This window comes from Monodelphis domestica, chromosome 1 (assembly GCF_027887165.1).
Source record: "Monodelphis domestica isolate mMonDom1 chromosome 1, mMonDom1.pri, whole genome shotgun sequence".
In the NCBI taxonomy this organism is placed as follows: domain Eukaryota; kingdom Metazoa; phylum Chordata; class Mammalia; order Didelphimorphia; family Didelphidae; genus Monodelphis; species Monodelphis domestica.
This window is the reverse complement of record NC_077227.1, coordinates 450269265-450295404: the sequence shown is the minus strand read 5'-3', so window position 1 is coordinate 450295404 and position 26140 is coordinate 450269265. Positions and strand designations below refer to the sequence as shown.

The 26140-nt window shown below is 31.8% G+C and overlaps 1 protein-coding gene across 27 annotated transcripts in view; it reads right to left on the bottom strand.

The window, feature by feature from the left end:
* The window catches only part of CHD9 (chromodomain helicase DNA binding protein 9), a 301099-nt gene that overhangs the window by 82119 nt on the left and 192840 nt on the right, over nt 1–26140 (bottom strand). For 14 of the 27 annotated variants that reach the window (XM_056812296.1, XM_056812293.1, XM_056812292.1 and 11 more), the window contains 9 exons: nt 24173–24284; nt 23571–23627; nt 15531–15677; nt 6589–6657; nt 6457–6512; nt 5526–5643; nt 4687–4773; nt 4349–4486; nt 2263–2384 (listed from right to left, as the gene is read on the bottom strand). In XM_056812296.1, coding sequence (XP_056668274.1) covers nt 2263–2384; nt 4349–4486; nt 4687–4773; nt 5526–5643; nt 6457–6512; nt 6589–6657; nt 15531–15677; nt 23571–23627; nt 24173–24284 — 906 coding nt within the window. Of the gene's footprint in view, nt 1–2262; nt 2385–4348; nt 4487–4686; nt 4774–5525; nt 5644–6456; nt 6513–6588; nt 6658–15530; nt 15678–22985; nt 23478–23570; nt 23628–24172; nt 24285–26140 lie in introns of those variants that run through there. The other 13 variants (XM_056812307.1, XM_016421924.2, XM_056812301.1 and 10 more) reach the window with 2 other exon arrangements.

The window sequence follows — 26140 nt, the reverse complement described above, 5'->3', positions numbered from 1 at the left end:
TTGAAGATTTTTTATGTTGGGAATATAAAGGATAGAACTAAATCTGTGACTGCCATGATAGGGAAATAATTAATTCCCAGGTGAAAAAACATTCAGTAAGTTATGCAATTTGCGATGTTAGCCAGATTAAATTATATCCCCTAGGACACAGAGCCAATATTAGAAGTAGACCCTAAACCTATGTTTTCCTGGTTTCAAGGTAAGTTCTATCCACCTCTTCATTAGGGAAGAAAGAAATTCATTGTTTGAAATGTAAAACTGAATAAAATTATGTTCTTTGTTATTCCAAAACAAAGATACTACTGATAATATTCAGTGTAAATTTGAAGCTTTCTCTGATTCTTCAGGGCAACTAGGTAGTACAGTGTATAGCATACCAGGCCTGAAGTCTAGAATTCTAATCTCTCTGTGTTGAAATATGGCCTCAGACACTTACTAGCTATGTGACCCTGGGCAAATCACTTAACCCTGTTTACTTCAGTTTCTTCATTCCTCATCTGAAAAGGAGCTGGAAAAAGCAATGAGAAAACCACTCGTGTCTCTGCCCAAAAGCCCTTCAAATAGGGTCAACAGAGAGTCAGCTTTGACCGAAAAATGATTGGATTTCCTGATTCTCCTAGCTCTCAATGACCTGTCCCCACTACATTTTCTTATAGCATTTTGTCTGGATTTCTCTTTTTCAAAATTGCACTGAACTAAATAAATACACTGGAAACCTCTTTATTTTTTTTAAAGGGATATGATTGGACTGTCCCTTACCCCCTGCCAGTCTTACAGGATATCTAAACCCTTATAATAATGAATATTGTAATGGGTTTTACTGTACTTCTTTCTCCAATGAACCAGAGAAACTATCCTGAAAACAACAGCACAAACATATTTGCTATTTTTTTATTGCAGTTATTTTTTAGGGAAAATAAAAATACTCTTGAAATGTAAAGCAGAAGAATGACATTTTCTGGTTCTCAGAACCACTGGGACCTAGGGTATGTTATCATCACTGATTTGAAATCTGAAAGAGATAATTATATTATCTGTACCCTATTGTACTCATTATAAACTATGCACTAAATTTATCATTACTAATTATCTGAGAAATAGCAAAGGGATAAAGTAATAATTGCTAATGATTGTGTTACATAATTTATGATTATGATTATTATTATTGCTAAAGTTGATATAGTTATATGCTCTTGGTGTCCCTATTACTGGCTTCCCTTTTTTTTTTTAAACCCTTACCTTCCATCTTGGAGTCAATACTGTGTATTGGCTCCAAGGCAGAAGAGTGGTAAGAGCTAGGCAATGGGAGTTAAGTGACTTGCCCAGGGTCACACAGCTGGAAGTGTCTGAGGCCAGATTTGAACCTAGTACCTACTATCTCTGGGCCTGACTCTCAATCCACTGAACCACCCAGCTGCCCCCCACTGGTTCCCTTTCCAATTAAGGGACTATTTATTTTCTTTCTGCATCTCAATGTGGGTAACTATGATGATAGAGTATATCTGTGAAACATTTTGAATTACTTTAAAATTTAAGAACCAAATAATATTCAGGGTTTCTAATAGACTTTGAGGATATATATTACCAAGGAGGTACAAATAGAAAATAAATAGTGCCATGAATGAAAAAGAAGACAGTAAAGGGGATAACAAGCAAATAACTACACAAATATTAACTGTAATAAAAAATCTTTTATTACATAAGCCATTAAAGCTTAAAATAGCAATAAGACTTTTGGGACACACTATATTATTTATCATGTTTCTATGTATTTTGTACTTCATCTCATTCTTTAATCTAATTCTAAATGTCTGTTTTAGCTTCTTGAACTCCTTTATTAATAAAAATAGCCCTGATCCTTCCAGGTGTAAATGCTGATGATTCACTAGATATAATTACTGCCAAGCATTAAAGAAGATAATTTATTATCAGTTAAAATCATATACTGTAGAAAGGTAGTCTCTCTATGTTGTTCAAAGGCCATGATATTTTTAATATAGTTATCCAATCATAATCAGCACAATCACTTCTTTACATAGTGATATGCATATATTAAGGCTAAAAATACCACATTTGATATACTAAAATGCAACTTAAATATATTTCTGCACCTAACTCACTTTAATTAACAGACTATAACTTTGCCATCATTGTAACAATACTCTTTTTACTTAATACACATGTCAACATGTGTGTATATATAAATATATATTCACTAGAATGATTTTGTTTATGAAATAATATTAAAAACAGAAGTCATACCTATTGTACCAATTAAACAAGAGCCAGTTGAGTCCTTCTAATTGATATTCCCTGAGTTGGTTGCCATTTTTATATTCTCTGGAATGCTCTATTTTTTTCCAAGTGTTAGGAGGAGGACGATCCTTTGGGGCAGAATGAAAAAACAAATCTCTTTAAAAGAATATTCTATTTATCAACATTTTGTAATAGGATTTTATAAACTAATTATTAAAATCAGAGAGGACTATCTCTAATACATTTAATTCTTCTAAGCATTTAAGAAGTACTACTTTCAATATTCATGGTATAAAACATTTGTTTAAAGACAACTGAAGAAATAACAATTTAGCTTGAAAGTAAATTATATTTAAATTTAATTCACCTCTTTGGGCATTTATGGATTTTTTTATTGTTTTACTCCTGACCGGGCATGAACTCTCTATAGATAACAGGTGATGAAGAGAAATAAAACTTTCTGTCCTTGGGTTCAAATTAAAAACTCACAAGAATATCCTGGAAACTAGGAAGAAAATAACAAAGGTCAGTAGGATTTTCATATTGTTTTTGACTACAAAAACAACAAAAGAAAGATGATACTGTTATTCAGTTCCTTTACTGATGTTCAGTTCCTTTATAATTTCGGAAACCAAAACTGCCAAATAATTAATTTGATCTGGATAAGATATTGGTGAATGAAGACAATTCAAGGGCTGATGAAAAGTTTGCCATAAACATGAGGCCTATTTCCATGTAATTTTCAGTAATCCAGTTCAGTAAAATTATGATTTGCTAAAGAAAATTAATTTAATAAAATAGTACCTAGTAATAATATAAAGATTTCCTCCTTAACAAATAACTACCAATTTAATGTTTTCTTTAGTAAGGGCCTTCTAATATGAATGCTCTTCTAAATCATACTTTTGTAGAAGAGTGTTTAATTCCATTCTGTATATTTCCTTAAAAATTCCTGTTACCAATACTAATATACATTTATATTGAAGAAAAATATATACATATTTTGCTATAAATTATTTTATACTTAAATGCTACATCATTTATTAACAGTTTTAACACTGTACAATTTTGATATCCAAGCAATTGTATATCACATCAAAGGAGTGAGCTTGCCTACTGAACCTAAAAATTCACAACCTGGTGATGACCATGCAAATTGGAGTAGATCAATTCCCAGATGACAGCTACATAACACATCACTGAGCCAAGTCTTCTGAGTTTAGTAGGGCCAAATAAAATTAATACTCTGCAAGAAATACCTTTTGAGAGTACAAGGTCACCGCTATACCATAATAACTTGTCCCAGAATAGTTTTAGGTACAGATTATCCATTTTAATAATAATGATCAACTAGTACTTCTTATAACATTGTTATAACAGGATTGAATCTCTATCATATGCTCTTTTAAATTATCTTTTTAAAAAGTACAGTTTTAAAACACAATTAACAAAGTGGTTCCCCACAAAGTTCTCAGTAGCTCACAGATTTATGCTTTCCCTAATCCCCAAATAATTAGAGACTACTTTCATAAATAATCATTTATTTAGCTACCTAATTGATAAAATTTTCTCCTATAACTTCATTTGACTTAATGCCAGTAAGCATTATATTCTAAAATAGCTTAACATTTCCAATTATAGATTTTTTTGTCAAATGAAGTTCAACTGTCATAGATGCTCCACATCCACTTGCTGATCAAATAGACAACTTGACAAATATAGGCTCAATAATAATTCCTAGATATCTTTTATTTTACATGAATAGGATAAAAATTAAAAGCAGATAGGGTAAGACATAAACATCACCATAATGTTGAAGTTTAGGCACTGCTGACAGAAAAATTATCAGAGCATAAAATCTTAAGCAACATGGTATACTTTAAAGCACATTTGATTTGAAGTCAGAGGATGCAGATTAAAATGTCAACTTGATCTTGGCCAAATAACTTTTCTACTTATCTTTAAATACAAAGGAAAATATAATAAAACCTAGGGTGGAAAGCAACCTAGTGTGAATTTTATCAGCAGATGAAAATAGGAAAATATCAAGACTTTTAAAGATAATGTGTCTGTAACCCAGAGATATCCTTACCAAGTGCCTAGAATCAGGCCTTGAGGCTTGCAATTGTTCAAATTCTTCTATTTTTGCTTGATCTACATCCTCTTTCAGTTCCCATGTACTATCTTCATATGGCAATGAACACCATTTTACTAAGTAGTAAATTACAGGCTGTAAAAAGCAAATCATTTAAAAATTTTACCAGTTTTAAAAAAAGACATAGTTAAAACAAAGAGAAGCAAAAAAAATCTGAGCATACTAAAATACATACATTAAAAATAAATCTATTAGTATTTTATTTTTAGAACATAATTTAAAAAATTAATTATGTCCTCTTGGTTTACTTAAAACTTATTTTACTGAATACTTACCTCACCAGTGTCCTTATCTTCACAAAATGAAACTTCTAACACTCTATCTACTTCAACATAGTCAGGATTAAAAGGTTCTTCTTCCATCTGAAATTCAAAAGTAATTTAGTTATCCAAGGGCAAGAATAAGCTCAATGATAGAATGAAAGACTATTTTATTTGAATGAAATTTAAAATAATTTTATGTTGACCTTGGAAATAATCCAACTAACCCTTTATTATACTGATGAGAGAATTAGCTATAGAAGGGGTAAGTGCCTAGCCCATGCTGCCTATTTAATCCAAATGTTATGTTACTAAAACAAATATTTTAAAAAAATCAATAAAAATGTCTCTTACTATTCTGATAAGACACTGGTAAAAAATGGCTTGTGATCAATCCTGATATTGCTTACTGTCTTAATTTCAAATTCCTTGAAGAATTCTCTCTTTCTTGAATTAAACTATTCCTTTATTCAAAAGTTATTTTTTTAAGTAATCACAGAGGGTCTTTATGGAGTGATTTCATTACTGTTTTTAGGTACTGCATACTTATATATAACACATATCCATATCTACTTATAAGCTTCAAAATGCATTAAAACTAATTACAAATCATTTTGTTATGCCCATTACTTTAGGTCAGTAGGGTCATTACTCTCCTCCAACAAAGAACATATATAAAAATATCTTCAAATTTTAGAGAAAAACTCAAGCTTTTATAGAATAATTACATTCAAAACATAAGGCTGAGAAGTACAAGTACAGCTAGTTAAAGTCTTGATAAACAATATTATAAACGTAAACATTTAGTAAATGGAAGTTGAAGTCATTTTGTTTTTTAAATGTTTTTTACTTACATCTGCAAAAAAATGTGCTCGTTGTGCTTGTCTCAATTTGAATCTTTTGATTTTTTGCTGTATTCTTTTATCTTTTAGAAGTTGTTGTTCTGTGGCCCACTCACAGTGAAGATAGGAGCTAAAATTGTCATAAAAATTATAGTTATTATCAAAGTAAGCCAAGATAGACCTTTTTATTTGGATACAGGTGAATATAATTTTAAAATTCAGTAACACATACTAACTTTCAGCTTTGTAAACAAGTGATTTGACATTTTCCTTTATTACTACTTACACATAAATAACTTCTGGACTAAAAATATTTTGCTCACCATTACCTCAACAGGATTTAGTACATAAGTCAACAATTTGCTAAGTGGAAGCCAACTAGTAAGCAACATAGTGCCATTCATCATGAACATCTTTATTGTTAGCTGTCATTTCATTATGGAAAATGCACTTTCATGAAAATAAAATCATTTAAATTCAAGAATCACATAGTTATGTGTACAAGTTTGAATCATTTAAGTTAAAGAACTGAATTAAAAAATAAATCAAATATATTTGACTTTCTATTTTTTCTATTAAAGTATGATTTAGAATTTTTTGTCTCCCTCCTCATCAATTATTTATTCTTAGGACCAATTAATTCATAAAATAGGCTATATGTTAGAGAAATTAATCAGGCACCATGTGTTTTGATGATCATTAAAAATTTATCTCAAAAAATAAAAACATAATGAATAGTTTTTTAAGGTTTCTCTTAATTGACTTTGCACTATGATTCTACATATTCTTTCAATTAGGTGAATGTAATAATTTAAATAAAAACAATACAGGAATAAAAAAGACAAAGATAGGGTGATAATTAAAGACTTCTTAATGCTCCAAATATTGTACTTTTTCTAAACCAGTCTCCTTTCTTACTGTCTTAAACATATACAGTACTCACTAATTCTTGTATTTCACAAAAAATTCTTCTGCATCAATCATCATTCCAGGTGATATCTAAAAGAAAAGAAACCAACTATTACAATTCAGAAAGAACATCAAACACACAATATAAAATTAGTAAAATACTCACTTCCTTCTTTACAATCCTTGAAGACAGTATTTTGTCCACAATTGCAGCATCTTCTTCACTTGGATTCTCCTAAGAAAAATAGGAAATTTCAATTTGATTTGGTTTAATAAACATTTATTATAAACATGTTATTATTCCAAAGGCACTGCAGTGGGCATCTAGGACACAAAAGACAAAAAATGAAACAAAAATATACCTTCACCCTCAAGAAGCTTAAAATTTAATGGGTAGATGAGGCTATGCAAATAAGTATGAGATAAGATAGAACATGTTTGGGCTATACATAGACAAGGTATTCTGGAAATTTTTGAAGAGGAAATGATCACTTTCAGCTATGGCAGATTAAGAAGAGAAATTAAGAAAAGCTTCAGAAAGATGACATCTAGATGATATGGATCTTAATGGATAAAGATGAGCAAGAAAAGAAATTCTGCATGTGAATGCAGAGAGAGAATTTTATAGGACAAGATTAGCAACAGTTAGCAGAGGAATAGTATAAAATAAAGCTGCAAATGAATACAAACTATTCAATATTAGGCCAAAGCATTCAGAGAATGAGTAGGTAGAATCCTATGGACTAAAATTCTACAGAGCAATTCAGCTCATGAGGGATGGGAAACTCAGAAATAAAATTCTAAAGACATAAAGGGAAACGATTCAGAAAAATAGAAAAGGATGAGTTGTCAAAAAAAGTCCAATGTAGGTGCACAGGGAACTCACTGACCAAAAAGGACACATACATCAGATGAAAGCAAAGGCAGATAGCTAAGGACAAACACAAAACGTGGCTTTATTCTATAAAAATGGCATCAACTGCAATAAAGCTTATAATGAGCTCTGGCTTGCAATGCATGTTAAAGATTGGAAAATTTTCCTACTATATTGGAGAAAAGAAGATCAAAGAGGAGAAAAATTATTTGCCTTGGAAAGATGGAATACAGTAATGGGTGACAAAAAAAAAAGAAAAAATAGAACCATTCAATCAGTAGTTCATTTTTGGAAAAGACAGAATGGGAATTGAAACCCCAAGATTATAGAGATCAATCTTGCCAATTCTACCAATGATTTCTTAATTGCTAAATTTAATGGTTATTCTCAATTCTCATCCTTCTTGACCTCGCTCTTTCCCTTTAATACTCTCTTCTAAGTTTTTAAGACACTCTCCTCCTACCTGTCTGACTACCTCCTGTCTCCTTTGTCTTCAAAGGTTGTGCCTTCTAATTGTGGGTATCCCTCTAGGTTCTAGCCATGGCCCTCTTCTCTTTTTAAGATTATTATTTTTATTGATAATGTTTGTTTTCATATAACCTAAATTTCCCCCTGTATACCTCTCTTATTCTTTTTAAGGAGAACGAGAAAAAAAAACCAGTAAAATCATCACAAGTGTTCTCTTCCAACCCTCAAATTCTAGTGATACTTTTAATATTTTCAGAGAGTTTAAATGACTTCCCTAAGATGATGCAAGTATTAAAGGGAAGAGTATAAATTTGAAGAGTCCTGATTCCAAATACTGTCCTCTTTCTAACTGCTCTAGAAAGTACCTGGTTACTCCTGATGAATTTAAGTCATCCCTGGAGGATAATGAAAAAATTGGAAGATGTGATTGCTTAATCACTGTTAGTAACTTCTGAAATAATTTTGAGAATGGCTTAGGTAGCACAGAACTGGAGAGGCATAATCATCCTCAATTGTCAAAAAAAGGAAAAGTTGAGTCTGCAAACTAGTTGAAAGATCAGATCCCAATGACACTCAATATTGTATTAAAGTCAACTAGCCGGAAGGTCTATGGTAGCAAGTTCCAGGGAATTGCCCCTGGCCTATGCTTTCATATTTTCCAGCAATGTCTTTGATAAAGATAGCATGCTTATCAAGTTTTCAGATGACACAAAACTGGAACGTTGAGCTAATATGAATAAAAGTCAGGAGTTAAAGATATCCAGACAGCCTAGAATGTTTGGTTGAATCTTAGTAAGATGAAATTTAATAGGGAGAGATGCAAAATCTTACATTTCTTAATAATATGGGGGAGGGGGAGAGTCATTATACAGCTCTTCTGAAAAAAAAAGACTTGGGAATTTCATTGAACTTCAAATTCATTTTGGGTAAACAATGTAATCTGGCAGATGATGAAATCTTAAGACTGTATGAAAAGAAAGAGGCAGAAAGCCCAGAGGAGATGGTTCCATTGTACTTGTTGAGAGTATCTGTGTCTGGAATCAGATTATATTTGGAGAACTACTTTCAGTTCTAGACATCACATTTAAGAAGGTCATTGAATAAGCAAGGAATCATGGAAAAGGTCCTTCAGATTATATTCTAGATGAATCAGGTGAAGGAACTAGAGATATTTACCTGGAGAATTTTAGAGTGACATGACAATTTTTCTTAAGTACTTGAAAGACTGTTATATGAAAAATGGGATTAGATTTTATTCATCTTAGACCTAGAGGGCAGAATTATGAATGGATAAAAGTTATAGATGAATGGTTCAGCTTTAGTGTAAGTAGCATTACAAAATTGATCAGCAGAGCCCTGATACTCCCCTCTATCCTCTAGAACCTACCAATAATATTATAGAACAAAGGGAAAGTATCGGGACCAAGGAGAGGCTTAAATGAAGTACAAATAAGCCCTTTATTCATGTTTGATAAAATTAGAAGGGCCTGCTATTTCTCTGGTAGCAAAATATATTCTCTCAGGCCAGGATTCTTAACCTTTTTTGTGCCTTGGACCTCTTTGTCTGTCTGGTGAAGTCTAAGGATCTTTCCTCAGAACACTGTTTTAAGATGCATAAAATACCCCCAATTGATAAATGGGCAAAATGACTAGAGAAATGCAAACCAAAACAATTCAGAGATATCTCACAACCATCAGACTGGCTAAAATGACAAATGGGCAAAACAGCAATGTCGAAGGGGATGTGAAAAAATGAGGACATTAATACACTGTGGGTGGAGCTGTAAATTACTCTCAAAGAGCTATAAAAATGTGTATACCTTTTGACCCAGCAATATTATTATTGACTTATTAAATTATTATATATGTGTTATATATAATAATATGAATTATTTAAAATAATTAACAATTTTATTATCAGTTTAAATATACTGCTTAGGTTCTATTCACCTCTAAGAGAGAGCAAAACCACCAGCATACCATTGAAGTGGTAACAATGAGCAATAATTGACTATAATATTATTCATTTAATATTGGTCATTTACAACAGAAAATAAATAATTGCTGAACAGATCATTGAGTATTCTTTCATAGAATTTTGTAGAGAAATAAAAGTCATGCATTCAGTACTTGCAACTATAACTACATCAAAAAACAGGTAATGCAATATTTCAATTTAGTCAGAAAAGGTAGTGGTCAATAAGGGATAGAATTTGGTCATTATTACATTAAAATGCTGACCTAGCAATATTCTTGCTGGGTCTCTTTCCCAAGATCAGGAAAAAAGGAAAACAATTCATATACTTCCCAATATTTATAGCAGCTCTCTTTGTGTTGGCAAAGAATTGGAAATTGAGGGGATGCCCATCAACTGGGAAACAGCTAAACAAATTGTGGTATATGATTGTGATGGAATACTACTGAGTTATAAGAAGCAATTTGAAAAATGAAAATCGTTTGTATCTCATAGTTACCTTGAGGATCAAATGAGGTAATACTGGAAGAGCACTTTGTAAATCTTATGTAAATTTTATCCATTATTTATTGTTGATGTTGCTATCATCAAGTCTTATTCATGCAACCTCCACAATATACCTTGAATCTATCTCCTGTAAGTTCACAATACCAAACTTGTTCAGGTTCTTGTCATCTTCCACTTGGACTGCTCATAAGTGCCTTACTTGCCTCTAAATCTCTCTTGTCTCCATTCACTAAAACAGAGTTTGAAATGATCTCTAAGACCACTTAGTCCAAACCTTACCTGACTAGAATTTTCTCAGATGAAGAAATGGAAGTTGAAAGAGATTAATGATCCAGGGTCACACAGATAATATATATTTTAAAAAGCCCTTACCTTCCATTTTGGAATCAATACTATGTATTGATTCTAAAGCAGAAGAGTTGGTCAGGGCTATGCAATGGGGTTTAAGTGACTGGCCCAGGGTCACACAGCTGGGAAGTATCTAAGGCCAGACTTGAACCTAGGACCTCCTGTCTCTAGGCCTGGCTCTCAATCCCCTGAGCCACCCAGCTGCCCCCACACAGATAAGATTTTGACATAGAATTTGAACTGAGTCGGGCTTTCCTGACTCATATACTAGCAGTCTATTCACTGTGCCACCTAGATGCTTCTAAATATTTGGATGTGGAACATGAAGAATACATATTGTCTTACAGGTGTAGAGCCCAGGTGATTTAAGGTTATCGTCAGGCAGTTGTTAGAAATGGGAAATTAGGAGAAGATGATGAGCTTTCGATGAGCTTTAAGAGGATGATGAAATATTTTTAAACTATAAGATTTCTCAAAATTATTTAATGTGATCTTTTAAGATAATAACAATAGTTCATCATTTATGTAGCACTCTGAAGCTGTCAGTGCCTTTTCAAGCAACACTAATAATAATTCTAAAGAGATTGTATTATGATGTTGAATGAATTTGAGTAAATGCTAAATGAGAATTTCATTACATAAGTTATTAACCCAGATTGAGGGTTGGCAATCAGGAAGAACTCAGGTTACATGGATTCTTTTGGTCAAAATATATGAATAAGTCTGTATGCCAAGTTACCTCATTAATAAAAAAATGTACTATATCCTAATTGCAAAGTAGAATTAATAATAACTGATATTTATGTAGTGCTTTATGGTTTACAAAATGTTTTAAATGTCATCTGATTTGATTTTCACAATAGCCCTGTGGGGTATATAGTATATGTGTTATCAACCCCATTTTAGAGGTCAAGAAATTGAAGTACAAAAAAGTGAATTGACTTGCTTACAGTCACATTGCTAAAAAGAGATGGGGACCCAAGTATGAGCTCAAAAGTTATTAACTTCAATCTCAGGATTTTGTCCACTCTATCAGGGCTCTACACCATTAGGGAAACATTCCTTACAGTTCCATAAATAATATCTTGGTTAAAATTGTTCTTAGTTATTGTATATTAAATAATTATTTGGTCTACTTCATCAAAGGAATTTGTACAGGTTTAAGTAAAACAATAAAACTATATAAACTGATACAGATGAAGATGGTGAAAGAACATATCTGGCATCAATTGAAAGGAAATAATTATTTTAAAATTGATATTCTCAAAACATTAATCCAAATTTCTTCTCCCTTAAGTAATTGTCAATTCTTCATGTAGACATTTAATTTTTTCAAACATATAATCATATGGTTTATCAGTAATGACAACTTTTCACAAATGTAATTTTGACTAAATTGGTTAACATTTTCAGTTAATTTTGATGAACAATTTCTCCTTATACCTTGATGTTGCTCATTTCAAGGTATGGGGGAGGGCAAAACCAATACTTTTACCCAACATAACATTTGCTAGATGTGGTAATGAACAGCATCAGTGACAATGAAATTCATATAGAGTGAGAAGTATTGTATATATGGCAAATGGCATATATGGCTAATGGCAATCTAGATAATTTGCCTTAACAACCAAGAATGTATACAGTGAAATATTCCTTTAAGAGAGAATTTAAACTTTTATCAATGGAAGAAATTCAATGAAGTGCCTCTATTTTTAGGCACACATACATAATGCTATTTCTACAGGACATATTCTTTACCTTCTCTAATAGAATGAGCTTATGTTTACTGGGAAATAATTCTATTTTAACTCGGTCCATTAAAGTATAATCAATCTCTGACAAAAAAATTTATGGATAAAAATATCCACCTAACACACTGTATTTTTTTGTTGTTGTTGATCTGAGATGTTGAAAAAATTTAGAAGTGGCTAAGACTTGGGGAAAGAAGAAGATAAAAAGAGAAAGTTTTGCTTTTGGTCCTTAAGCCAACAAGTCAATTGCAGGAATTCTCCTAAAATTCAGTGTTTCACCAGACACTAGCACCATGATTCTTTTAAAACATAAAGGGAGATCTTTTCCCCATTATGTTTCAAATACAAAAACAATAAATTGGTCATGAAAGAAATGTTGATCTTAAGTTTATTATTTGAAATTGTTTATAAGGGTCCACAGATACAGTTTAAACTTACTACTTTCCACTTGGGAATAATTTTTAAAAATCACTGGTACTATAAAATGTGAAGTCATAAAAGAACATTCTTTAAGATTATGTAATAGAGTGAAATTCCTAAACTGAAAAAATATCAAATTTTACTTTAGTCAAACAGATTAGGAAATAACACTCATTGCCAAATCCTACATTTATATATATACACTGAAGAAACTAAACAATCATAATGACAAAACAACCCTAGCATTTTCATTTTTTCCTTATAAGAAACTTTACCTAATGTTTTTAAAAATACCATCTCTTTTCTCACCCTTATTAGTTGGGATAATTTTTACTGATTATTTAAATAAATGCTTCACTGACCCAGTGATATCACTACTAGGCCTATAATCTAAAGAGATCATAGAAAGAATAGTATCCATATCTATAAAAATATGTATAGAACCTCTTTCTGTAGAAGCAAAAAATATAGAAACTAAGGGGGTTTATTTGATTGTTATCTGTTGGTAAATAGCTACCTGAATTATGAATTCAGGTAATGGAATATTATTATAAGAAATTTTAAAATGGCAGATAGCTTTAAAGAAAACTGGGAATACATATATAAACTGATAGAGTGAACTGTGTGGAACTAAGGAAAACACTATTTAATAACATTAAAAAGAACAACAACTTTGAAAGATTGGATAATTCTGGTAAACATAACAAATAATGATTACAGAGTCCGAAAGATGAAGCATGCTACCCACCTCCTGACAGAGAAGTGATGGACTCAAGATGCAGAATGAGATGCACATTTTTAAACACAGTCAATACAGCAATTTGCTTTGCTTGACTATATATTTGTTATGAAGGGTCTTTCTTTTTCTTTGTTCAATTGAGAGGGAAGAGGTGAAAGGGAAAGAAAATAAACACTAGTAAATTAAAAAAATTAAATTTAAAAATGAAGAACTGTCTCAAGATCTAGAGATGTATCTCTCTTCCACTGTCCATGTATAGCCCACCAGTAATCAGAGAAATGATAGCAATTTGTTTAGTCTCTCTGACAGGGAAAGAAGTATAAATCTATAAGAGGCTGGGATCTACTAATGGGAAAATTTAGATACTGGAATATACTTTTTTCCAAGAAAGAGTTGTATCTCTCAGGACTTCAGCTCACCCCAGGAAAGGAGATACATGAGCCCAAGGATAAACAGTACCCATAGTGGTAGGGGAAATGATCATGGTTAAGAGAATAGGACCAAGATTCTGTATACAAAGTGACTTCCAGATGATACTACTTCCATTTGACATTGCTTCCTTCATGAATAGATCATTCTAGTAACAACATTCAACAAAACAAAGGGAAAGATGTACAAATGTAATAAAATAGAAATGTAATGTCCTTTCAGTCATGTTCAATTCTTCATGACCCAATTTTGATTCTTGGCAAAGATACTAGAGTGGTTTGCCATTTCCTTCTCCAGTTCATTTTAAAGGTGAGGAACTGATGCAAAAAGGGTTAAATAACTCGTCTAAGTTCATACAGCTAATGTCTGTGGCCAGATTTAAATTCATGAAGATGAGTGTTCCTGATTTTAAGTCCAGTGCTCTAGTCATTGTACCACCTAGTTGCTCCAGAAATGTAATGAGGGTAGTAAATTTTTCATTCTAGCAGTTCATAAGGGGCATAGAAAGAATGAATAAAAAGCAAATAAAGGTGTAGTTCATGAATTGGTGAATAGGATTCAGAATAGAAGGGAAGAGAAATGAAGAGGACAAAGCAAAGACTTCTGAGAAAAGAATGCCGCAAAAGAATGTGATTTCAGATACAAGCATACCAGCCCCCTTTTCCCATTAGTGAGTTCTTCCTGGTTCTGCCAATTCTGAGAAGTATCCAAACTGGCAAATCTTCATTTTCATTCCTGGCCATTCTTCTGATTTTGAGACTCAGCTGCAATTTCACACTGGCAGTATCGTTATCACTTAAGACCTCCTTACCCTAAAAAAATACATCCATTTCTCTGTCCTTTTTATAGTGCAGCACTTTGCCTTTTTGATGCTGGCTTCATTTTTCCACTGGTGAATTTCTCTTGGGAGCTCCATCTTGGAGGAGGGCCCAGGCTGGCCAAACTTCAGTACCCTTCTGGCTGTGTTCCTGATTTTCCAGACTTCAACATGATGTCCCCATGTGGGTACCTTATTTTCTTCTCCTCTCACCCATCACTTTGTCAACTTTCTTCTATGTGCTGTGCTCCATAAGAATGTAATCCCCTTAAGGACATAGACAATTTCTTTTTGCTTATATTTGTATTCCCAGGACTTATTAGCATTGGGCCTGGTACATAGTAAAAACCTAACAAATGTTTGTTGTCTTGCCTTATCTATATTCATGTACATCTAAGAAAAAGGGAGACAAATGGAAGGAAGGACAAAGAGAGGGAGGTTTACTTAAACTAAATAAAGTGGAAAAGGGCATATAAAAAGCAATGTGAAAGAGTGTGGGGGAGAGCTCCTATCAAATTAGTGTAATCAAAGAAACAAAATATTGACTTAAAAAATGGAACAAAATCACTGCAAAAGAAAAATGGGAGAAAATACTACTAAAAATGTTTTCTTAGATAAAGAAATACCTTGGATGCTTGAGAAATTCTCAGGCAGAAAAGAGAACTTCTTAAAATATTAATAAGGTAAAAATCACAAGAAAAACAATTTAGTTACTAGAATGATTGAAATTAAAGATTTTTTAAAAATATTTTCACTGTCATAGTCTATAATTCTGCTTACCACAAATAACTGCAAAGGTTGTTCAGCAGGTAAAGAAGCTGAACTTTTTTTGATTTTCACAGAAACTTTTGCTTCTTCTTCCGACTGTTTTCCTTCTGTATCTTCCGCATACTTCTTCCTTTTAACTTGGCGATTCGATCTTCTCTTCTAGAATTAACCATAAAAGGAACAATTTTATGGCTTATTTTAAAAGAAATAATGTAATTAAATATTTTTAAAAGGTTGACAAATCCACACCCCCAATTTGGGGAAATGTCTTTCTTTTTTTCCCCTTCAGATAACAAAAGGAAAAGTATTACTTGATCACTATACCACAAAAGGATAAAAGGAATTACAATCTTGGGTTGCTTCCTGGATTTTCAGGAAACAAAATTGAGTTAGCAAAGAATTTCCTCAAAATTCCAATACTGATGGTCTTAAAGAAAAAAAAAAACAAAATATTAATTTCTTTCAGCCAAATATTTCACTAATATTTTTGCATAGTTTTCCAGTTATACAACAAAACACATTATTGTCTAAATAATTAAATTGAGAGTATAGGCCTGGATAATAGATGGACTAAAAGTCTTAAAGAAAAATGAAGGCAAAATGAAGTTTTTGTACTTTAAAACAGAAAAAAAATGGAAAGAATATGGAAAATAAATGATCAAATTGAAAAGATATCAAATACTGAAACAAAGTAGGAAAAGGAATTAGTTAAAATTTAATTATTTTTTTTCTTGAAATAGAGGGGGAATGTTGTGATAAATTGTAGGATAAACTCCTTGTTTGCAGTATGACTAGTTTTGAAAACAATCTAAATTGTTTTAAAAGTAAAATTTTATGTAAAATAGATGATTTCATTTTATATCATCAGATATGACAACTCAAACTTAGAAAGTTATATATTTCACTATGGACTTAAAAGTAAATGTTTTATAAAGAAAAAATATTTCTATTTTAGACCAAAAAGTGTACATGAATTATAACACTCAAAAATTTGGGTTTTAAACCAAAAAATAAACTATCTGTCATAAGCTACTAATCAGTCATGGAATCTAATACTTTTTATGGACTTTTGTTTCTACAAATAATTGCAAGGGTTGGTTCATCAGGTAAGTTAAAATAATTTTATTCTTCATGAAAATTTTTGCTGCTTCCCCTTGACTGTCTTCCTTCTGTACACTCAGAAATTTTTTTGCTCTTTAACTTTAAACATCATCTTAATTGCTTAAATAAACCACATAACACAATAATATGCTATTAATCTGAAGAATTCATAATAACTTGCAAAGCAGAACTAAAATTTATATATGTACTATCTATAAAAAAGACTTGCTAGCATAAATAATAGTGAAAAGAACACTGGAAATAGCTTACCTCAACTTGAATTATTTGGAAGTACTTTAAAAATCATTCACTGCTAATAATGACCATGCTCACTATGAATTATTTATATCTACTCATTCAAAAAGATATAATATAACATCTTTCCACATGGCAATACTTTGTCCATTAGTTCAGCTAATTTTCCCAATAATTTCTTATAATGTACACCAAGGTGTTGCCAATTAACTCTTATGAAATTATGCCATAATTCTAAAAGGTAGAAATTTGTTATTACATATTCATAAAATATCTTTGTAATATAAAAATATATGTAATTCCAAAAGGATAGTAATCATTATCGACACTGGAATCATTATGACCTTGAAACTGTTAAGATTACATTTATATTTCTTACTAATTTATATTGGTTATCTCCCTATCGTTCCCCCTCCCCGATTAACAAAGATTTTAGAATAAGAAATAAATAGATCTCAAATTTAGTCAACAACTTATAGAATGAAGAGAATTTTAAAATGAGATTTCTTCCACTAAATAAAAAAAGTTTCTCTATGTGGGAAGAATATACATGTATATGTGTACCCTGTTTAAAATGGCAGTTTAGAAGTTTAGACTCTTATATGAAAATAATATTGGGAGACAAAATTAAAACCTATGTGGGTAGGCTAATCATGTGTAAAATTGTAAACTTAAAAAAAATAGCAGTTAATTATTTTGAACAACACAACACATCCAGTATTAAATATGAAACTGTATAATAAAGAGCTATGTTAATAAGGCATCTTAGCTAAAAAAAAATTCCAACTGATGCACACTCATGAAAAAGCAAAAGCAGAAAGAAATAACTTCTGGATTTCCTAAATTCCAATATTATAAAAATATAAGTAATTTAAAGAATCCTTTAAAATACAATTCCCTAAATTTAGTTAAAAGAAATAAAAACAAACTGGTGTCTAGGTATTGAAAATTTTGAAATATACATTGGTAAAGTCAATTTCAAGCTGATATATAGAAGATATAAATGACCAGGTAAGTTAACAATCTTGGAAAATAAATTAAATGGGATTTTAGTGATTTTATGAATCTGATAATTTTGTTCAACTTCTTCCTATTGGTCATTAAGGTATAACAAAACCTTAAGAAACCCAGATTTTATTGGTGGTCAGTAAGTCATTGTCTAAAGGGAGGGGCAGATTTTAATATACAATAATTACTTTTCAGACTAACAATCATCCAATCAATCAACAAGCATTTATTAAATGTCAGGAATCAGTGCTAGGTGCTGGAGATTCAAAGCCCCCCCTCCCCCAAAGAAACAATGTATGCCTCTGGAGAAGCTGATATACTTACTACTTATGGGAAAACACATTCAAAGAAAAGTAAACACAAAGTTGATACACAATAAATACAAATTACAAAGTAATTCAGTGGTGGGTGGGGAGGAATACTAACTAGGAAAATGGGCCTCATGCAGGAGGTAGCTCATAGTAGGGCTCTGAAAAAGAATCTATATAAAGGTGGAAATGGAAGGTAGAAGGTATGCCTATGGAACAGCAAATAGCCAGTTTGGCTAAAAGGTAGGCTTTGAATGGGAGTAATGAATTAAGAGTTTGTTAAGGGCTTGAAATGACAAAGATAAGTTGTATCTAATCTTATAAACAACAAAGAGACACATTAGTCTGAAGACTGGAATTTTTAGAATAGGTAATAGACAGCAATTTATCCATTTGTCACCAAACATTATATCTAGATATTTACTTAATCTTTGCACTATTTGTTGGCATAAACTGTTTTTTCATTCTCTAAATCTCAGATACTGTGGCATATGGTTACACTATCACCTTCTGTGCATTATTTTCTTCATTTCATTTGGATAATTATATTTTATTAATATTTTGGGGTCATGAAGCAACCTAAAAATATAAAAAAAGAAATATCTATTTCCAAATGTGTTCAGTGGTGACTGGAGGTTGGTCAATTAAATAAGCAAATAAAGCAAGAAGAAATGGCCAACAAAGTAGAGGGCAGGAGGTCAGAAGTCTTTCTCTATGTGGCTAGAAGTAGCCAACAATCAAGAGAACTGAACAAAGAGTAGACCAGGCCACAGATCTCTTTCCAAGCATGCAAAGGGGCAAACAGTTCACTCAACATTAAACTTTAAGGACAGTAAAACTGTTTGGAGGTTATTAGAATGAAATGAGAGAATAATGCTACTATATAGGTTTTTTAGCAGGAAAAAAAATAGAATTTTTCATATTAGTAACAATAACAAATTCCTCAACTTTTAGTTCTTAGTAATTTTAGAGAAGGGGAAATTTTGTAGTGATTCTTTTTCTTTTTGGCCATGGCCAAAAGACTGCTATTTATGCTCAGAGTGAAGGGAAAGAGGTTCAAAGTTTAACAATCTATCTCCTCTGCTTCCTAACTTGCCAAAGTCTAGCCTATCCTTGGGAAAAAAAAAAAAAAAACTTCATGAAATATTATCACTCTCTAGCTATCACCCTTTTTCTTATTTCTCTTGTCCCTCTCTCTCAGCCAAACTCTAAAAAAGCTTTCTTTACTAACTGCTTTGACTTCCTTTCCTTTTACTCCTCAATACTCTAAATTTATATCCAAACTTATGATTCAATTACTTCTCACTCAAAATTTTGTTACCAAATGACCTACTGTCAATTCTGATATTTTCTAAATTTTCATCTCTCTTATACTCTCTGTAATATCTAAAACTGCTAACTTCAATATTATCCTCAACTCCTCATTCTCTCTCATCCCATTTATATAATCAGTTAGACCCAAGTTCAAATTCAGCCATAGACACTAGCTCTGTGACCTTGGGCAAGTCACTTAACTTCTTGTTCCTCAGTTTCCTGAACTATCAAATGGGTATAAAAAGAACACTTACTTCCCAGAGCTGTGAGAATCAAGTGAGATAATATCTGTAAAACCCTTAGTACAGTATCTGGCACACAGTAGGTTTTATGTAAATGTCAGCTATTATAATCATTATAATCATTATTAACTTTACATTTCTCATTCTATAAAATTTCTCAAATGCTTTTCTAACTACTAACAGTCACCCACTTGACTTAGGCTCTCATCACCTCTAGGCTGGACTACTAGAATGTCTCCTAATTAGTCTCAACAGTTCAAATTTCTACTCATGCCAATCCATCCAGAACTACCAAAGTGATTTTTCTTAAGCATAGGTCTGACCATTTTATTCTTCTACTTAATAACCTAGAATGAGTTCCTTTTTGCTCCCAAAACAAAATATTCAAATCTAGCCTAAGATACTTCCTAGCTGTGTGACCCTGAGCAAGTCACTTAACCCCCATTGCTTAGCCCTTACTGCTCTTCTGCCTTACAGCCAATACACAGTATTGATTCTAAGATGAAAGGTAAAGGTTTAAAAAAAAGAATATGAAAACTCTTTTCGCCTTTTAAAGTCCCTTATGACCTAGTCTAATCCACATTTCAAGACTTATATCTTGAAGTATATCTCTCTACTTCTTGCCTTCTAAGCTTTAATCAAATTGACCTGATTATTGTCTCATCTTATGGTGCCATATACAGGCCATTTCCTGGAATGCTCTGCTTCTTCACCTCAGTTCAAGGATCAATAATCAGTAATGGAAATAATTAGCATCAATATAGTATCTTTATGCCATGGGATTTATATGCTTTATCTCAAGTAATCTATACGACAACCCTGTAAGGTAGGAGTTAGTATTATATACTCATTTATAGATATGAAAGCGAGGCCCAGTTGAGATGAAGTGATTTGCTCTGAGTTATATAGCTATTAAGTGCCAGAAGTGAGGTTTGAAGCCATGTCTTCATGATTCAAAGTTTTGCAAGCTATCCATTATGCCATGATATCTCCAACATCAAGCTCTTTTATCCCCACAGCTAAATTAGCCTCTAAATTACTTTATTTTGTATATATTTTATATATGTACATTGTCTCTTCTGACAGAAAATGCAATCTCTTTGAGTACAGAGACTTTCATTTTTGTCATTGTGTTTCTGGCACTTAACCAAGTTCCTGGCACATATTAGAAATTTGATAAATACTTGTTGATTGATTTCTTTGGTTCTTCATATCATTCCCTCCATCAGTGGGAGATCATAGTAATTCCATATCTTCTCATCCTACTCAATTCTTAGCCTTGAATTCCTGTTAAAACCTCAATAGATTTGTCCACCTTATGTCTTAAAGGCCATATTTTGATTTTCAGAATATTTTGTGTACATTTGTGTGCCAGACTGTCACTTATGGTCTCTCTAATCTTTTATTATCATATGTACCCTTAAAAGTTATTTTTATACCACTTCTGGTATACAAGTCATCATTGATAATATGATGAAGTCTATTTTATACTTTAGCGACTCTCCATTACCATTTGGGTAACCCACAACTTTGACTCTTCTCAAACTGAGGAGGTGTTATCCTGTGATATGGCTTACAATCTTTCATCATCATCCTCTGAACCACTGTGCAAACGAGTTTTGTGCTCTAAACTGGTGTTATCTTTAATAGGAATGTCTTTGAAATTGACAAGGAGATCAAATTATTTATTGGAAAAGGAAATTTCAAGGGAATTTTGACTCCCTCACTATGGAAAAGTACTTCATTTAAACAACTAAGGAATGGTGATATCAAGAATGAAAAGCTCTCCATTTCCTGCATCAACAGCTTGTTCAAATAGGCTAAAACTATCATAATCCCAAGCATTGTCTCCTTTTCTTTATTTTCTAATTTTAATACCACTTTTGACTGATGCTTTAAACCAGCTGATGTTCTGAGTGCAAACAGACAAACACATTCTTTAATGACTGCTATGTGTGTAGCCAGTGGATTTCTCTTAAATTTCAAAGTTAATTTCATTTCCCTCTTATGTATTATTTAATGCTTGACATTCAGGTGGCCTGAATCTTTTTTTTCTCAAGAAGTATTTATAAGGAACAGTTATGAGAAACTTTTTAGCCACTGTAATTAATGAAAGACTTTTTTGAACTAGTAATAGAGGAAAGAAAGGATACACATGAAAATGAATATATTTAATTGGATTCTATCTCCTACATATCCAGGTAGTAAAATATAACCTACCAACCCCAATATCCTTTCTTCTCTGCTTTATTTCATATACAACTTATATAGTAATTCTCTTCACAAAAGTACCTGAAACTTGATAAAAGGTATCTTCTTTCTAGGAATAAAAATTTTTTTCTTTGAATTTCCTATCCTTCCCTATGAAAAAATTATGTACTTCCAAGAGGAATTTAAGATTATCTAGTATCTTATGTAGATAACAAACTCATAGCTAAGGTATTCTTCGAAAACCTTACACAAAGTTTCTTGAGGGTACAGATTCTTTCATTTTTGTTTATGTATCCAGCACCTATCATTCTGCTTAGCATTTAATAAATGTTTGTTGATTGACTGACTCGCTTATAAAATATAAATATGTTATTATAGAACATATTTTCCATCACATATTATAAAAGCAAAATCTTCTTATAAAATTCCTTTATTTTGATATGACAAGGTATGATGATTTTTAAAAATTAATAATCATACTTCTTAAACCCTAAAGATTAAATAAAAATATATGAATCTCTGGCTTTTATGGCATCAAGTTAACTTCATAGGATACTGTATTTCATTCTACTATGTACCTATAAATTAAGTAATGCATTAATTATGTTAATTTCCCAAAAATACTTATTATAGGTATCATTTTCTTACTATATAGCTTTTTCAGCTATATAGTGTTCTTAAAATTTTATGAATGTGTAGGGCGGTAACTTCATACTATTAAACTATAAATATTGCTCAAGTATAGTGTTCTTATTTCTTTGTGAATGTATAAGATGGTGATCTCATATTATCAGACCATAAAAATAACTGTTCTTACTCATTTTCATTTTTTCTTAATGTTCTTGAGAGTACTATTTTAATATGATGAATCTATCTGTGCTCATTTTTATATATTTCCCTAAGACTAATGGGCAACATCAAAGCAAAGTAATATTGGTTGAGACATCCTTCAATTCAGGCATTTTGTATTAGTGGCCAGAAGCATTATGGTTAATTAATAACAACACTTCATTCCTATGGCATATTACCTGCTTCCTATAATATTCCCAATAGGGTCTGCAGAAGGCAAAGCAGAAACCCTCGAAACATGGAAAGCCTGGAAGGACAACGCCATCAACTTCAGGCCACTAGGTATAGTCAGACTGAGAAAATACCAAGTATTAAATGTCTAAGGTAATGAAAATAAATTTCACTTACATACCTTTAAGATTTCTTATGTCTGACTCCAGAATAAAGATAATTAAGTCACAATCCTTTGAAATCTAAATGTTTTTGTCACTGAAAAGTCTCTCAAGGATGATATACCTGGTTTAGCAATGAATTACAAGATAGTCCTTCCCCAAACCATTGATCTTTTGCGAAAATTAAAGTATAGAGATACTACAGTGAGAAGCATAGAGAAAAAGCACGTCTTATAGACTGAGTAATCTGCACTACCATTTTATATTCAATTTACAATGGAAAGATGGCCAACATTATGCTAATGAAAAAATTAACCAGGAATTCCTTATGTTGAACAAGTATTAGATTTATTTCATTTAAATACAATATATTATATATGAAGAAAATAATCTAGGCCACATAGTATCAGGAGCTTATGTCACTGCCCTTACCTCAACTCTTGCAGCAGCCCAGGAGCCTTGAGCCACTACTCTCCATTGGATAAGAAGCTGCATAAGGAAGAAGAAAGGCCATTCAGGGGCTTTCTGGCCCCTTAAAAAAACAACTGCCAGTAACCTTACTGCCAAGAGTAGTACTTAGTTACTACCAGAATGTGGAGGGTGAGAAGATTGATGATGTTCATTTTATATATTTTCTCTAAGCTCACAGCTATTATGACTGCCTCAAAAAGAAAGGAACTATGCAGGATATTTATAAATAGGTGAGGTCATTTTAATAGAGTCATTATTTTACTTGGCATATACAAACTACATGAACTCACATACGCTTAATAAAAACAATAAATTTCATTTCAATCCATCTCTTATATTTCACTTTTAAAAATCAGTAACTGTATACATCTAGTTACTGCAGAAACATTACAGAAGCACAAGTCATCATTATCACTACTACACTGAAGTTGTAAAATATTATAAAATAAATACTTCTTTCAAATGAAATGTATATTTATCAGTAAACAGGTACATATTTTCATTATAACTGCTTCTGAGTATCTGCCTTTCTTTAAAAACAAAACAAGCTTTTAAATACTCACTTGAGAATCTTCATCTTTGAATGGACGCTGTGAAATCTGCTCAGCATCAGACATTTCATCTGAAGACACATTCTTTCTTTTTTGCTTCTTACCCAAAGTAATAATGAGCTTCCTGTTTTAAGATTTAAAAATAATAGTTAAAACAAGTAATAACTATGGTCATAATTTCAATAAGTTAAACTTATACTAAAAACTTTCTTGCAATTTACTGATATTCAGTAGAATATAAATTCATTGAGGGCATAAATTGTTGGCAACTTTTGTTTTTTTTCTCCCTGTACAGTTTGCACATAGTAGGTGTTTAATAGATGCTTATTAAAATGAATGGAATATCATTAAAGAGTAGTTCAACCACATTATCATTTACTGTAGGAAATTAATAATGAACATTTAAATAGACATATGTGATTCAAACGAATGGATAAAAATGTATCCTTGCCACAAATAGGAGTTCTCAAATGAATAAATCTTGTTTACTACTGCTGATCTTCATTTTGGAATCACAGTCTAGGATTTCCATAAAGGTTTGTATAATTGCAAAGGCCATGGTTTATGAATTCCCACATTGGATTAATCATGAAAAATGAAAATTAGAAAGAAGTTCAATTTTTTACATTCTTTTTGAAAAATGGTGATAGACTGAAATCTCCTAAAACTATTTTCTACAATACATAGCACAACAAATGTATATGATCAATACAGAATTCAATAAGAATTTATTAAAAGCCTGGATAATAATGTACTATATGCTGAAGATACAAAATCAAAATAAACAGTCCTTATTCTTAAGGAATTATCAGGTGAAAGAGCATTCATGTATATAAGCTTGTATAAAATATACACAAAGTATATAGTACTTTCAGTGAGGAGGCCCCAGTATCTGGGAAAATGAGCAAAAGTTTTACATAGGAGGTGGCATTTGAGCTAAGCTTTGACTCTAGAGATTCTAAGAGGCAAAAGTATGTGTTTCAGGGACTGCAGACAGCTTGTGCAAAGGCACAGAGAAAGGAATTGGAACATCAGATGTAAGGAATAAACAAGAAAGCTTGTTTGACTAGACTACAGAGTATGTGAAGGAGAATAATGTTTGGAAAGGCAGGATGAAGCCAAGTTATCAAGGATTTTAAATGTCAGAGTAGCATGGATTTGATCCCTGGGGCAAAAAGTTTATTGAATAGGAAGGAGAGTGACATGGTCAGATTCATACTTTAATAACATAATTTTAGCAATTATATAGAGAATGATTGGGGAAGAGAGGGACCAAATAGAAATCTAATTCAATAGTCCAGTCAGGAGATGTGACAAGTGCCCAAAGCAGGCTGGAATATGTGGGAATGGAAAGATGGTAACTGATTTGAGATGTTGTGGAAGTAGAATTAACAAGGCGTAACCAATATGATATATGGATAAGAGAATGAAAAGTCAAAGTGAAAATCTGGGTGTATGATATTACCCTCAATAGAAATATTGAAGTTAAAAAGAGGGCTGGGTTTGCAGGGAGAAAGATGTTGAATTCTGTTTTAAATATGTTGAATTTGAGATGAATACAGGATATTCAACTTATAATAAGCCTGTTCTCCCAGAAAGAAGGGCACATAGAGACCTGAATCAGCTAAAGTATTAGATGAATGAGAAATCCAAAAGCAACATCAAAGAAACTCTATAAACTTCTGTGTACATCCTTTTTTAACTTATTCATGAATTGTGGATATATTCAAAAGGTACCTGAAATCTGTTACTTAAGAAGGGAATATTAAAAAGGTCTTAAAACTCATTTGGCCCTCCTGACTATAAAGAGATAGTGGTTTTAGCTATTGGGGCCATATAGGAACAATCTTTAGTTCTGGAAAAACTTGGTTTCTTTAACTACCAACATGAGTTTCTTTATTTTTCAGATATTCTATCAGAACAAAAAATCTAAAAGTTTGAAACAGCTGGAAAATATCATTAATATAAATATCCTTGAAT